The 16,690-nt window shown below is 43.1% G+C and overlaps 1 protein-coding gene across 1 annotated transcript in view; it reads left to right on the forward strand.

The window, feature by feature from the left end:
• Positions 1 to 16,690, forward strand: part of carmil2 (capping protein regulator and myosin 1 linker 2) — a 98,868-nt gene that overhangs the window by 47,743 nt on the left and 34,435 nt on the right. Inside the window, 2 exon segments of the mRNA XM_034086008.2 lie at positions 196 to 262; positions 3,291 to 3,766. Of these exon segments, the coding sequence (XP_033941899.1) occupies positions 196 to 262; positions 3,291 to 3,766 (543 nt within the window).

The raw sequence follows: 16,690 nt of genomic DNA on the forward strand, positions 1-16,690 counted from the left end.
CACACACACACACACACATATACACGCACGCACACACGCACACACACACACACACACACACACACACACACACACACACACACACACACACACACACACACACACACACACACACACACACACATCCATCTATCCGTTAATTCAGTCATCCATTTAAATATCTGATTTTCCATTTTGACCTCTCTCCATCCCCAGTACAGTCCAGCGTGTTGGAGAGACAGTTTCCACTCCAAGAGCCTGAGGCCTGCCGCTTCCATAAAGAGTAAGATACAACCAACACGATGAAGGATCCTTTCATGTCTCCTTATGTCTGTGAATTTGATTCTGTGTAACACATTTGCATGTGTGTGTGATTGCTTTTCTTGAAAATACATGAAATGGCAAACTGTAATAACAAAATGGATTACTCACCACAGGTTTTCTTCTCCACTCCATGTACAGCTTATCTTTCCATTTCAATATTCTATATTTTGTTAACCTGCATCAACCCTTGCCCACCTATCTTATGTCATTTCTGTTTTGTTCTTTTGATAACAATAATAACAATCACAAGATAATAAAAAAAGTCAAATGCAACGTTATTGTCAATCTTCTGTTTGTTTGACACAAACAGGGAGATCGAAATGCTGTTTCTCACAATCCCGAGGAATAAAATAAAAATATGTATTATTTAAAATAAATGTACTGACATGATTCCTTAATTCTTGCTTTCAAATTAATATTTGCGGCACCTAATTTGGCATGAATTCAGCCAACAACACCTTTGACATTACATAGACATGGTCATGTAATCCATGTTAATAAATACATTCAGATTTTAGTATATTCATTGATCTCCTTACAATGTAACAACAGATCTTAATTGAACCTGCTCATTTAGATTAACTTGACCGGGCCCTTAGGTAAAAACTTAAATTAAAAACCACTTTATACCATGAGGTTTCATACTGTAGATTGCACTTTTGGACTTAAAATATTTTCTATCAGTTTTTCAATTAAAGCACCTAACACTTTGGATTAATGATGATCAGGCTTTAAAGGATGTAACGTGTGTACGATTACAATAGTTGTGTTATATCATGACTGTGATGGTATTACATCGTGAACAATATTTCCATCTGTTTAGCTACAGCAGTCCAGTCTGAGCGCAGGTCTTAAGCTCCTGTCATGTTTCCTTGTTGTTCCTTTGTGCGGGCCATTCTGTTAGACACACCGCTCTGTTTGGCTAATTGGAGCATGGCCTGTTTACTGTCACACCAGTCTGTGTCACACCAGTGACTCTCACCATGGAGAGATGAGATGGAGAGAATATGGAGGAGCGGAGGAGGGGAGGAAGAGAACACTTTGGGGGATTTCACAACTGCCCACCCCCCACTCCTATTGTTTGATTGGAGGATAGCTTTACAATGAATTATAAAAAACCAATTAGGTCAATATACAGTATCTTTACAGAGAATATTGAGTGTAGTAATCAATGGGCATTTCAAAATCCTTTTAAACATTTAGACCCTGTAAGAGAATGATAACCACGTAAGTCTAACCCTATCCTGGTCCTATGTGGTCCTGTACGGCAGGGTTGTCAAACTCAATCCGGCCCGCGACTTCATTTGATGTGGCCCCGCAAGAGCTTGCCAAGAATATAATGTTTATTATACGGTTACATGCCACTTTACAGAAGCAGGTTGCCCATAAACTACATGTCCCACAATGCATCTTGTTTTGTGACTTGCGCAATGAAGAAACTTGCAATTATTATCCTATCCGATAATAATTCAATTCAGAGGCAATAATGTCATATAATACATTATTTTATATATGATATATTTATATATGTATATTTATATAGTTAGCACCGGCCCTTTGAGTGCAACCATAATGCTAATGTGGCCCGCGATGAAAATGAGTTTGACACCCCTGCTGTACAGAGTGACTGCAGAGCCATTTACTGCTCTTTGTCCTCTCTGTTTCCTCTCTGCTTCCTCTCCGTTTCCTCTCTGCTTCCTCTCTGTTTCCTCTCTGTTTCCTCTGCTTCCTCTCTGTTTCCTCTCTGCTTCCTCTCTGTTTCCTCTATACTTCCTCTCTGTTTCCTCTCTTTTTCATCTGCTTCCTCTCTGTTTCCTCTCTGCTTCCTCTCTGCTTCCTCTCTGCTTCCTCTCTGTTTCCTCTCTGCTTCCTCTCTGTTTCCTCTATACTTCCTCTCTGTTTCCTCTCTTTTTCATCTGCTTCCTCTCTGTTTCCTCTCTGCTTCCTCTCTGTTCCTATCTGTTTCCTCTCTGTTTCCTCTCTGCTTCCTCTCTGCTTCCTCTCTGTTTCCTCTCTGCTTCCTCTCTGTTTCCTGCTTCCTCTCTGCTTCCTCTCCGTTTCCTCTCTGCTTCCTCCCTGTCTCCTCTCTGTTTCCTCTGCTTCCTCTCTGTTTCCTCTCTGCTTCATCTCTGTTTCCTCTATACTTCCTCTCTGTTTCCTCTCTTTTTCATCTGCTTCCTCTCTGTTTCCTCTCTGTTTCCACTCTGTTTCCTCTTTGTTTCCTCTCTGTTTCCTCTCTGCTTCCTCTCTGCTTCCTCTCTGTTTCCTCTCTGTTTCCTCTCTGTTTCCACTCTGTTTCCTCTCTGCTTCCTCTCTGTTTCCTCTCTGCTTCCTCTCTGTTTCCTCTCTGCTTCCTCTCTGTTTCCTCTCAGCTTCCTCTCTGTTTCCTCTCTGCTTCCTCTCTGCTTCCTCTCTGCTTCCTCTCTGTTTCCTCTCTGCTTCCTCTCTGCTTCCTCTCTGCTTAATCTCTGTTCCTCTCTCCTTTTCTGCTTGTTTCCTTTTTGTTTCCTCTCTTCTTCCTAGCTGCTTCCTCTTTGCTTCCTCTCTGCTTAGTTTCTGCTTTTAGTCTGTTTCCTCTCTGCTCTCTTTTGGCTTCCTCTATGCTTCCTCTCTTCTTCTTTGCTTACTATCTTATTTGCCCTCTGTTTGCCCTAAGCTTTCTCTCTGCTTTATCAATGTTTCCCATTTGCTTCATTTCTGCTTCCTCTCTATACTCTGCATCGCTAAGCTTTGCTCCTTATTTCTCTCTCTTCTCTTTGCTCTGCCCCATTTTGTAACCCCCTCTTATCTATCCTCTCATCCCCTTTATCCCTATTAGTCTCTTGACACCCCCCTCCTCCCTTTTCCCATTTCCCTTGTTTCCACATTCCCCCCTTTCTCCCCTATCTTGCCCTAGATATTCATACGTTCATTTTGTGGGCTGGATTCCCCATCCTTCCCTCCAGTCTCTTCCCCTCCATCACCTCTCCTTGTGCTTCCCCTCTCAGGTCTCCTGGATGCAGACTGGGAGCAGCAGATCAGAGGAGGAGGTGCCAGAGAAGAAGGGGGAGGAGGATGGTGCGGTGTCCCTCTGTTGTCGACAGCAACCCTCATGTCAGTCAGGTCTCTAAGCCCCTCCCCGTCCCCCCCGGGAATGAGGGGGAGGAGGGGGAGGGAGGGGGAGGCGGCAGCAGCGTTGGATGCTGCAGCAGCGAGAGGAGCATCGTTCATTCCTCCTACCAGCCCCCCCCTCCTGCGCTCCATCTCCGCTGCAGAGGAGGAGGCTGCCGGCCGCGGAGGCTTACCCAGACGACAGGCTCCCTTCCCCGGCTGCAAGCCCAGCCCAGGCTCCCTGCTCAGCTCTGGACCCCCCGCTTCCCCAATGGAGCCTCTACCCACCCAGGGACAGACTCTGAGGCACTACACAGCCTCCCGACCGCGGCCACGACGCACACACACACAGCCCCCGTCCTCCAGGCCTCAGGTAAGAACACACACATACCCATAAACACCAACCACTCACCACACACACAATTTGAGTGAGGGAGCAGAAATACATTTGCATACATACCAACAGTAATACATACAAAATATAATTTATACTCTTAGATATGTTCAGTTATACCAGGGACAGGGGAAAGAGAGATGGATGAAGGATGGAGGGAAGGGTATATGAGGTAGGCAGCTAACTGCACGACTACAGATGGATCCCAGAGGAGGAAGAGATGGAAATGGAGGAAGTCGAAACAATACCATTAGAATACAAATAAAGGAAATGGAGGGATGAAGGGAATAATGCTTCTATTTTCACCTAGGTCAATGCAGCAAAATACACATCTATCTATCTATCCATTTATTGCTGTATTGCTTTCCTTTTTATGATCCTGTATTAATAATGGAAGCCATCTTTATCTTTGCATTCTCTGGCTCCTTGTAGTTGTGCGAGGGTGTTTGTGTGTATGTGTTTGTGCGTGCGTGCGTGTGTGTGTGTGCAACACGTTCTCACTCCCAACCCGTCACATGTTGACGGTCGGTCAGGGCCCCTCCCCGTCACTCTATTACGGACAGGGTACCTCTTGAGAGTCAGTTTTCAACGGGCAGGGCGTCCCATAGACCTTCATAGACCTCCCATAGCGTTGATAATAGACGCCATGAGAACGCTCCTCGACGGTCGGTTGTTATTGTCAATATTAATATAATAATTATTTATTTTTTAATAGTCACACTCGATTTCGCCGATTTTCTTGTTGCCCCAGCTGGTTGACACCTCTTTTAGCAGAAACAAAGGCTACATTCATGTATTAAATCGATGTTAATCCATGTCTGTGGTTGTGGAATTAATGGACGTGCTGTTGTGCGATTGCGTTGCCAGGCAAGTTTACAAACTCTTCAACTACAACCCTAATTATATTTAAAAACATTTTAGAAGGCCTCACGAAATACTTTAATGTAAATTAAAATGTAAATGTGAAGGGATTTGTGTAATGTGGTGATTGACATTGTTCACCCACGGATCTAAGGGTTGGGGTATTGTTCCGCACGGACATTTAAAAAAAATAAAATAATACTTTATTCCGAGTTTGCTTGCTTTTCTCTTTGGAGATCAACACATAACGGCATTGTAATACACGGTTCGGCTGCATTAAATATGACATATCTGCCGTAGTTCTCTATTTATAGAGCCCTGATGAAAAGACTTCTAGACGTGGATCATAAATATATCAGCAATTAAACAAAATCTTCAATTTCTCTTCACAATATAAGTCTCCTTGCAGTATCAATACTAATTCGGCTGACTTTTATATTTGATCCAATCGGTATATTGGTATATTTACACCATAACGGTGCACAGCTGATATAAAAGGACACCTGGTGGTTAAAGCACGTTATTGAAATGTATTATTTTTATTATTAGATATTAATAGGAGACACAGACAGACAAACTAATAAGGCTTTATTTAAACATTAAAGAATACTTTAGGTTAAGGTCTTATTTTGAATAAGAAAAAAGCTTTGGGGGTATAAATATTAAGCCTGACAAAGTACTAATATATTGCTTTTCCTTATTTTAACTGATATTATACATATGTATTATACTCTTATAAGATGTATGTAGATTGTATAAGAAATGTGCAGAATACGACAGTTTAATGGTGGAGGTATACACACATATTGATAGATGTCTTGTAATGCATTGTTGAGGAACCTGCGACCCGAGGTTTTCATCTCCGGCCTTGTCAGGTATTGAACATTCAATACATAAAGAACACAGAATTATTAAATATAAAACACAGAATTTGTGTGATTATACTAAATGATTTACAAACACCACTGCATATTTCCAACTATACACATGCTGATGTAACGCAAATATTTCCAACTTGGGATCAATAAAGTACATCTTATCTTAAGATGATCGATGGCTACTGCCATATTTGCACAATGTGCCTCTGGACCTTGACAAGTGCATGTTTCAGGCTTATCAATGAACAACAGGAGGGGTCACAGACATAAGACCGGCTGTTAAATAAAGCTCTTCTGACCTTAGCTGTCGTGTGGGTATATTAATGCTGCCCATTATGGGCACAAGCAATTTTCACCCATTTATTAATTATATGTGTTAAATGTGAGTGTTTCCTATCCCCTAAACCTCCAGGGATGTACACAGTTTAATACTGGCAACTTCTTATTATGGGAAATATGAAAACGTCTTTTAAAACTACAACTCCCAGCAGAGACGTGCCATAGAACATGTTGCGAAACACACAATAGCCAGCATGTGTAATTCTGGGGGGACGGGGACGGGGTGGACCCGTTCAAATCCAGTTTTGGACTGTCTGCCGTGGTTCCATCCCATTTCAAAGTGCTGTTCGACACTCGGCGTAACCCTCGGAGCACACTCAAACATCCAATCACAGAGCTTGAGGACTATCTCGTGGTTTGTCAAGCGAAGCCGCGAGAATACTTACTTCCGGGTGTAAAATTCTCTAAAGCAACTACTATGAGCTGCTCCGACCCTCGGTCCTGACTCCAACTTGTGTTTATTAATCAAACAAATAAATAAACACAGGGATAATTATGTGTTATTGTTGAGTAAATAACAGTGTGTGGTTTAGAAAAGAATACAAAATTAGAAAGAAAAAACAATCAAATAATACAGATTTCAGTATTCTGAGCCCCTACTCTCCCCATAACTGACGGCAACAAAAGTCCTACATTATTCAATGAAAATAAAGAAGTAAAAACAAAATGTGTGGCTTGATATTGTGTAAGAAAAAGGTTGATAAACGCTGTGAGAATGGATCTGCGGAGAGCATTTCGCCGCGATGCCAACTCGTCTATTACCAACGTTCAGGGAGCTCTATGCAAGTCAATGCCTGTTGAAAACTGACTCTCAAGGGGTACCCTGTGCGTAATAAAGTGACGGGGAGGGGCCCTGACCGACCGTCAACATGTGACAGAACGTGTGTGTGTGTGTGTGTGTGTGTGTGTGTGTGTGTGTGTGTGTGTGTGTGTGTGTGTGTGTGTGTGTGTGTGTGTGTGTGTGTGTGTGTGTGTGTGTGTGTGTGTGTGTGTGTGTGTGTGTGTGTGTGTGTAAGGCACATGCAATTTGGGTGTGGTGTTCCCATGGTTGTTCCCAGTGATTTCTCTCTCTCTCCTTCTCTCTCCTGGGAATGCTCAATTATTCATTCATTCATTTTTACTGTGTAAAAAAGAAGAAGATTTCTCTTCATCTATATGGTGACCTTGTGTGTGTAAATGTTATCGTGCTTGTGTGATCTCTCCTTTTGAAAAATACACATTTGGCATTTTGGTATGTAGGTGTCTGTAACGGAGGTGATCTCTGGGCCCATAGATCTCGGCCTCCGTTACGGGTAATATAGCACTAAAAACATTGCACAGGAAGCATGGGAATATATGTAATTGATGTAACTAGTTTGTCTGTCTCTGTTTCCTGGTTTCATGTTAAAAGTGTTCCCCTTCCCCCATGTCTGTGGCTGTTGATTGTGTGCACCTGGTGCCATGTGTTGTCTCCTCCCCCCCCACCTGTGTCGAATTGCTGATTAGTGTGTGTATTTAGGGTCTGTTGCCCTGTCTGTTTGGAGGCTGGGAGGCTGGGAGGCTGGGAGGCTGGGAGGCTGGGAGGCTGGGAGGCTGTGTGCACAGGAACAGCAAGATTGAGGCTGTGTCCTGTGCTCAAGTTTATTAAATGCCCACACCGGGTTATATTTTTGGACGTTCTGCCTCTGCCTCCTTGCTTGGTCGGGCTGCTCAATTGTCAGCTTCACAGTGTCAATGTAAGGTGGTGTTGTTTTTCACTAACACATAGTATTTGATTTTATAAAAGGATATTACTACAGATTATGTACGATCAATCTTCTTGTCAGTGATTGATGAGAGACTCTGGGTCCCTACTGACTAAACTTTAATAATGTATTTAGCAATTTCTTGCCCAACAACAAATGTTGACAGAAATGGGATAGAGACAATTGGCTAGCAGCATGCTATTTATGGTTATTGTAAAAAAATCCCTGTTAAATGGCTGGAACATGATGAAGCCTTGTTTCCACAGTTGAATAAAAGACAAACAAATATTTAGCATGCCTGCTGGCATGCTAGTTTGAGTCAAGAGGGGCTAGCATATACTATAGCAACCCAGTCTCACGGCATTTCGTGTCATATCCACGACATGTAATCTATTGATTCGTGGTCAACACGATTTTTCCCTTTTTTTCGTGTCACAAAGAACGATTTTAAAAGCAATGTATTTCTATTGGTAGTGTGTTTCGTGCCTGCACCACGTCTTTTTGTCCGGTCGGGTCTTGGAAGACCGGAAGCTGTGGGGTTCATAAAAACATGTTCTTACTCAATCTCAAGCCACAATTATTGTTTTTATTTTAAATCATCAGGAAAAGAAATGGGGCTCAGAATACTGAAATCTGTATTTTAAAAATATTTTTTTCCTTCTAATTTGTAATTCTTTTCTAAATAACACAATGTTATTCACTCAACAATAGCGCACACTTATCCTTCTTTTTAGTTATTTGTTTGATTCTATAATCTCTGGTTTTTTCAAACCGAAACTGAATATGTGACGTGGATCATAAATATATCAGCAATTAAACAACATCTTTCATTTCCATCTTTATTGCGAAAAGATTAAAAAAATAACAAATAAATAACAAATGTGAAAAAAAAGAATACCGTATTGTTACCGTATTTATCCACATTCATGATACAAAAAAAGTCTTCATATTAATAATAATAATAATAAATCATATGTGTCCGAAAGGGAGCAGGAGGAAGCAAATGCTTATTAATTCCCACCCCTTACTTGATCAATGATTGTCCTTTAAATCATTATGCAAGTTATTCCTACTTACATTTACATTTATACATACATATACAATACTTTCTCATCTTCAATCACCTCTCTTCATTCTCATAGTTTTCCCAAAAAGTGTTTCTGTACATCCTTTTAAACTGAATTATTCTTGTGCTATGTTTTAACTCCTGCTCCAAACCATTCCATACAATCACCCCACAGATTGTTATACTCATACTTCTCAGAGTTGTTCTGACCTTGAGTTGTTTAAAATGTAGATTTCCTCTCAAATTATACCCACCCTGTCTGTCTATGAACAATGTTTTTAATTTCCTAGGAAGTAGATGATGTCTTGCTCTGTACATGATTTGTGCCGTTTTAAATTTAACCAGATCAGTGAACTTCAATATGTGTGACTTCAAAAATAATACATTTGTGTGTTCAAGATATCCAACATTATTGATAACTCTTATAGCCCTTTTTTGTAATGTGCATAACGGCTGTAGGTTGGTTTTGTACGTGTTTCCCCAAATCTCCACACAGTAAATCATATATGGTAATATTAAAGTGTTATATAGAGTATACAATGAGTTGTAGTCCAGAATGTGTCTGGCTTTTCCCAATATTGCGATAGTCTTAGCCAGTTTTGCTTTTACATGAGTGATATGAGGTTTCCAGCTGATTTTGTGGTCTCAAACCACACCAAGGAACTTAATTTAATATAGTCTTTCTATGTTTATTTGATCTAGTATTAATTCCACCTGTGGATTTGTATTATGTTTTCCAAATAACATAATCTCTCTGAAGAACCAGCACCTTACCGTGGTAGAGAGGTTTCTGTGCCCTGATGAACCTGGGGGCTGTGTTGTCTGGAACCTTGTGTTCCTGGTAGGGTCTCCCATGGCAAAGGGGCCAGACTAAGATTGGTTCAAAAGACCTCATGAAAGACGACACAGGAAGTGAGGATACCCGGCCCGGAGGAAGCCCGGGGTCCCCTTCTGGAGCCAGGCCCAGAAGGAGGACTCGTCAGCGAGCGTCTGGTGGCCGGGCTTGCCACGGAGCCTGGCCGGGCCCAGCCCGAAAAGGCAACGTGGGCAACACCTCCGCTTCTCCGTCCCGCGGGCCCACCACCTACGGGAAACAGCGATGGGGTCGGGGTGCGCTGCCAGAAGGGTGGCAGTGAAAGCAGAGGGTCTTGACTAGTGCTGCGTACCTGGACTCACATTCAGGTTCAGGTCCGGACTCAAGTCCAGAAGTTCAGGTTCAGGTCCGGACTTATAAGTCCGGACCTGAACCCATGGCTTGTGTCAAGTTGTGTGAGTAACTAAAGTGAACTTATTGTGAGCTAATTATCAATTGAAAATTAACTCATAATCAACTCAAATTCAAACTCGTCAGGTTTATTGTGCTCCCTTCCAACTTGTGTCTACATTTCTCTACAAAGTACAAATGTAAAAATAACACTTGTTGCCACTTAGTCTACAAATGACTTATGACAGCAACTACAGTGAACTACTACAAAGTTCAAACATGTCTTTAATTTACCAAACTAAAGTAACCAAACAGTCCCTGAGCTGACTGAGCCTAAATCCCTAAAGCGTTGCTGAAAGGTAGAGTGTAGAGTAGACTATACGCATTACACTGTTACACATCTACTCTACTATACAGTATAGGCTACACTGTGAGTGTACTGTACAGTCTGTAAACCATGTCTTTTCTACAACTATACATGTGTACATTATACAGTACATAGTACATACATAGTGATGTACATACATACTGTTAGAAATTAAAATCAATGTTGATATGGCCTAATTTTGAATTAAATACACTATTTAATTTAAATCAGTTTTATTCTGAAAAAACCGGAAGTTCACACTATTTACTTAATACTTTTATTCTGAAAATCCTTCACTTCCGGTTAGCATTAGCATGTGGCGAAATGCTCCGTTTTCAAACCGTGAATCGAAGGTGAAATGACATGTGATGTTGTACACTGAGCACACTGGGATTAGCACTCATTTATTGACGCTGAATAACGTTTATCAGGGAATGTTTAAATAACCACAGACACCAGAATATATGTAAGTGCTAGTTTTTTTGCGAGTCCAAGTACCGGTTCCCGACGTTCCGGTTTTAACCGGACTTGAACCGAAACTTTTTACAAGTCCAGTACCGGTTCGGCGTACCGGTACGCAGCACTAGTCTTGACGGACCAGACCCGGGCGGCAGAAGCTGGCTTTGGGGACGTGGAACGTCACCTCTCTGGGGGGGAAGGAGCCGGAGCTTGTGCGGGAGGTGGAGCGTTACCAGTTGGATCTGGTTGGGCTCACCTCTACGCACAGCGTCGGCTCTGGAACCTTACTTCTGGATTGGGGTTGGACTCTATTCTTCTCCGGAGTTGCTCAAGGTGTGAGGCGCCGGGCGGGTGTGGGGATACTCACAAGTCCCCGGTTGGGTGCTTCATTGTTGGAGTTTACCCCAGTGGACGAGAGGGTCGCCTCCCTACGCCTGCGGGTTATGGGGGGGGAAACTCTGACTGTTGTGTGTGCTTATGCACCCAACAGCAGCTCAGAGTATACGGCCTTCTTGGAGACCCTGGAAAGAGTCCTGTATGGGGCTCCTGAAGGGGACTCTTTAATCTTGCTGGGAGACTTCAACGCACATGTGGGCAATGATGGAGACACTTGGAGGAGCGTGATTGGGAGGAACGGCCCCCCTGATCTGAACCGGAGCGGTGGTTTGTTACTGGACTTCTGTGCTAGTCATGGATTGGCCATAACAAACACCATGTTCGAACATAAGGATGCTCATAAGTGTACGTGGTACCAGAGCACCCTAGGCAGAAGGTCCATGATCGATTTCGTTATCGTATCATCGGACCTGAGGCCGTATGTTTTGGACACTTGGGTAAAGAGAGGGGCGGAGTTGTCAACTGATCACCATCTGGTGGTGAGTTGGGTCGAGTGGCGGGGGAAGCCTCTGGATAGACCTGGTAAGCCCAAACGTGTAGTTCGGGTGAAATGGGAACGTCTGGAGGAGGCCCAAGTTCAGGAGGCCTTCAACTCACACCTCCGGCGGAGCTTTTCGTGCATCCCTGTGGAGGTTGGGGACATTGAACCAGAGTGGTCGGTGTTCAAAGCCTCTATTGCCGAAGCCGCGGCGGGGAGCTGTGGTCTCAAGGTCCTAGGTGCCTCAAGGGGTGGTAACCCTCGAACCTCCTGGTGGACACCAGTAGTCAGGGAAGCCGTCCGGCTGAAGAAGGAGGCCTTCAGGGATTTGTTATCCCGGGAGACTCCCGAGGCTGTTGCAAGGTACCGACAGGCCCGAAGGGCAGCAGCCTCAGCCGTGGCCGAGGCAAAGCAGCGGGTGTGGGAGAAGTTCGGAGAAGACATGGAGAAGGACTTTCGGGCGGCACCAAAATTGTTCTGGAAAACTGTCCGACACCTCAGGAGGGGGAAGCAGGGAACATCCAAGCTGTGTACAGTAAGGATGGGACGTTGTTGACCTCAACTGATGGAGTGTTGGGGCGTTGGAAGGAACACTTTGAGGAACTCCTGAACCCGACAACTCCGCCCTCTATGGTAGAGGCAGAGCTGGAGTATGACGGGGGATCAACACCAATCTCCCGGGGGGAGGTCACTGAGGTCGTCAAACAACTCCACAGTGGCAATGCCCCGGGGGTGGATGAGATCCGCCCAGAAATGCTGAAGGCTCTGGGTGTTGAGGGACTGTCATGGTTGACACGTCTCATCAACGTTGCGTGGAAGTCGGAAACAGTACCGAAGGAGTGGCAGACCGGGGTGGTGGTCCCCCTTTTCAAAAAGGGGGATTAGAGGGTGTGTGCCAATTACAGAGGCATCACACTACTCAGCCTCCCCGGGAAAGTTTACTCTAAGGTACTCGAAAGGAGGGTCAGGCCGATTGTCGAACCTCAGATTGAGGAGGAACAATGCGGATTCCGTCCTGGTCGTGGAACGACGGATCAGCTTTTTACTCTCGCAAGGATCCTGGAGGGGGCCTGGGAGTACGCTTATCCGGTCTACATGTGTTTTGTAGACTTGGAGAAGGCGTATGACCGAGTTCCCAGGGAGTTACTGTGGGAGGTGCTGCGGGAGTATGGGGTCAGGGGGTCTCTACTCAGGGCCATCCAATCTCTGTACTCCCAAAGCGAGAGCTGTGTCCGGGTCCTCGGCAGTAAGTCGGACCCATTTCCGGTGTGGGTTGGCCTCCGCCAGGGCTGCGCTTTGTCGCCAATCCTGTTTGTAATATACATGGATCAGATTTCGAGGCGTAGTCGTGGGGGAGGGGGTCTGCAGTTCGGTGGACTAAGGATTGCACCACTGCTTTTTGCAGATGATGTGGTTCTGATGGCTTCATCGGTCTGCGAACCTTCAGCACTCACTGGATCGGTTCGCAACCGAGTGTGAAGCGGCTGGGATGAGGATCAGCACCTCCAAATCTGAGGCCATGGTTCTCAGCAGGACACCGATGGACTGTCCACTCCAAGTAGGGAATGAGTCCTTACCCCAAGTGAAGGAGTTCAAGTAGCTCGGGGTCCTGTTCTCGAGTGAGGGAACAATGGAGCGTGAGATGGGCCGGAGAATCGGAGCAGCGGGAGCGGTACTGCAGTCGCTTTACCGCACCGTTGTGACGAAAAGGGAGCTGAGCCAGAAGGCAAAGCTCTCTGTCTACCGGGCCATTTTCGTTCCTATCCTCACCTATGGTCATGAAGGATGGGTCATGACCGAAAGAACGAGATCGCGGATACAAGCGGCCGAGATGCGTTTTCTCCGCAGGGTGGCTGGTGTCTCCCTTAGGGATAAGGTGAGAAGTTCGGTCATCAGGGAGGGACTCGGAGTTGAGCCGCTCCTTCTTCGCGTCGAAAGGAGCCAGTTGAGGTGGTTCGGGCACCTAGTAAGGATGCCACCTAGGCGCCTCCCTAGGGAGGTGTTCCAGGCACGTCCAGCTGGGAAGAGACCAAGGGGTAGACCTAGGACCAGGTGGAGGGATTATATCTCTTCGCTGGCCTGGGAGCACCTTGGGATCCCCCAGTCAGAGCTGGTTGATGTGGCCAGGGAAAAGAACGTTTGGGGCTCTCTGCTGGAACTGCTACCCCCGAGACCCGACCACGGAAAAGCGGGAGAAGATGGATGGATGGATAATCTTTGTTTTGCTTATATTTAATGATAATTTGTTTGTGTCAAACCAATGTTTTACTTTAATCATTTCTGCTGTTATCACTTCCATTAGCTCTTTCAAATTGTCACCAGAACAAAAAATATTAGTATCATCTGCAAATAAAATAAATTTCAATATATTTGATACTCTGCAAATGTCGTTGATGTATATTATGAACAGCTTTGGACCCAATGCGGACCCCTGAGGTACTCCACAAGTTATGTTCATGTATTCTGATGTATGTTCATCAATTTCAACAAATTGTTGTCTGTTGCTTAAATAATCTCTCAGCCAGTCTAATCCCACCCCTCTGATGCCATACCGTTCCAGTTTTGTCAGTAAAATATTGTGATCTATGGTGTCAAATGCTTTTTGTAAGTCTATAAATATTCCCACTGCTTGTTTTTTATTGTCCATGCAGTTTGCTATTTCCTCACTTAATTCCATTAGTGCCATATATGTTGATCTATCTTTCCTGAATCCATATTGACTGTCGTCCAAAAGCTGATGTGTTTCCATGAAATTGTCAAGTCTTTTTGTAAAAAGCTTTTCAAGGATCTTGGAAAACTGAGAAAGCAATGAAACAGGTCTGTAATTTGTGTAATGGTGTTTATCCCCAGTTTTATATAATGGTATAACTTTTGCTATTTTCATTTTATTTGGGAATTTACCAGATTAAAAAGACAAGTTAAAGAGATGTGTCAATGGTTCTGCAATTTCTTCAATAACGTTTTTTACTATAATCATATCAATATTATTCCAATCGGTCGAGGATTTGCTTTTTTTTCAAGCTGAGAACCATTTTCGCACAGTAACTATGATTTATTTTTCTTCGACTGGTGTGAGGAAGAAAGAGCTATTGTTTTCATTCCAGAGGTCCATATCTTCCCCTTTAGTTGTTTCTACGGTTTTAATTTTTTCTGCCAGATCTGGCCCCACATTTACAAATAATTCATTAAAACCATTAACCACATCTTCTGTATTATTAATAACATTATTTTTGTCCACAAAAAACTCAGGGTAACCTGAAATTTTTGCTCCATTTCTAATGACACTATTTAATACTTTGCATAAACCTTTCATATTATTCTTATTATTCTCTAATATTTTATTATAGTATTCTTTTTTACATATCCTCAGAATATGGGTTAATTTATTCTTATATCTTTTATATTTCTTTTCTGCTTCTGAAGTTCTATATTTTATGAATTGTCTATATAGTGTATTTTTCTGTTTGCAGGCATTTTTTAGGCCATTAGTGATCCATGCACTGTGACTTTGTTTGTGTCTCTCTCTGCATTGTTTCACAGGACAGTTTTTGTCATAAAGTGATTTAAAAATGTTTAGAAAATCATCATAGGCCTTGTCAATATCGTATCTCTCATATACGACCCTCCAATTCTGATTTAGTAAGTCATTCTTAAATGCAATTATGTTTTCTTCAGTTCTCAATCTTTTGTATTTGAAATGGCTAGCGACTTTAGGTTTCTTAGAACTGCAGTGATAGACAATAAAAACATGTAAATGATCACTGATGTCACTATATAATAGTCCGCCTACTGTATTGTTTTCCATAATGTTTGTGAATATGTTGTCTATTAATGTAGCAGAATGAGAAGTGATTCTACTAGGTCTGGTGGTTTTAGGATACCAACCCATACTGTACAATGTATTGATGAAGTGGTCTGTCATGTTATGCTTATTTGGATTCAACAGGTCAATATTGTAATCCCCACAGATAAACATAATTTTTTGTAATGATTTAGAAAACATGTTTTCTACCCTATCTGTAAATGTGTCAACACAGGTTCCAGGAGCTCTGTATATACAACTCACAATAACATTTTTAGACTTTTCCATACAAATTTCTACTGTAACACATTCAAACAAATCGTCAACAGCTGTTGTCATGCTGTCCGCCACCTTATAGTTCATTCCTTTATCCACATAGATTGCCACACCCCTCCACTCTTATTCCTTCTGTTTGTATAATTCAGTTCGTAGCCATCCATCTCAAAGTCCACACCTTTCTCAGCACTGATCCAGGTCTCTGATATTGCTATGATGTTGAATGGGTTCTTAAACTGACTTAGATATTCTTTAATGTTGAGGAAGTTGGTATAAAGGCTTCTGCTATTGAAGTGGATAATTGATATGTTTTCTTCTGATTGACACGTTACATTGAATTGCTCTTCTGTGAAATAGTTGCAGCTGTTGTTGATATTGTTCAATAAGTTGTTTTCCGGATCAATGTCATTTTACATATCCTGTGCTGTATGCTCTGTATATGCAAAAGTTTCTAGTCTTGATGGAGATATGTGTATATTATCTGGAATTGTCATGGTAGTGTTTTATTTTCGTTACCTTGTCTGATTTGTTTCATTGGTATTTTTCCAGTTCCTCCAGGTCTCTGATGATTAACACTTTGCCTTGTTCTGGTGATCCGTTAAGCTTGATGAAGATTTTGCAGTTTGCAGTCCATGTTGATTGTATTTTTCGCTTTTTTTCTCAGGAATCGGGCCTTTCTGGCGATCTCAGCATTTCTTTTAGTGAGGTTTTCATTCATACATCTGATCCCTAAACCGTCTTCCCTGTTTCAGAAGTTCAGTTTTCTGTTTTCTGTTGGCAAACCTTATTATTATTGCCGGTTTATCAGTTTTATTTCTCCGTGGTAGCGGGTGACAGGCCTCGATGCTGTCGCTGTCAATCTCTATTCCCTTGAAGTTGAGGAAGGCCGTCACCTGTAGCTCCACAGATGTAGCATCCTCCTTGCTTGTGTCCCCTCCGGTCATCCTCGTCGCCGCCCGGGCGTATTTGCGGGGTTTCGTCTCCAGTCCAGTGATTATGATGTTGTTAATTCGGGTGTATTGTTCCAGCTCATCCACCCGATTTTCCAGCGAG

This window comes from Pseudochaenichthys georgianus, chromosome 6 (assembly GCF_902827115.2).
Source record: "Pseudochaenichthys georgianus chromosome 6, fPseGeo1.2, whole genome shotgun sequence".
In the NCBI taxonomy this organism is placed as follows: Eukaryota; Metazoa; Chordata; class Actinopteri; order Perciformes; family Channichthyidae; genus Pseudochaenichthys; species Pseudochaenichthys georgianus.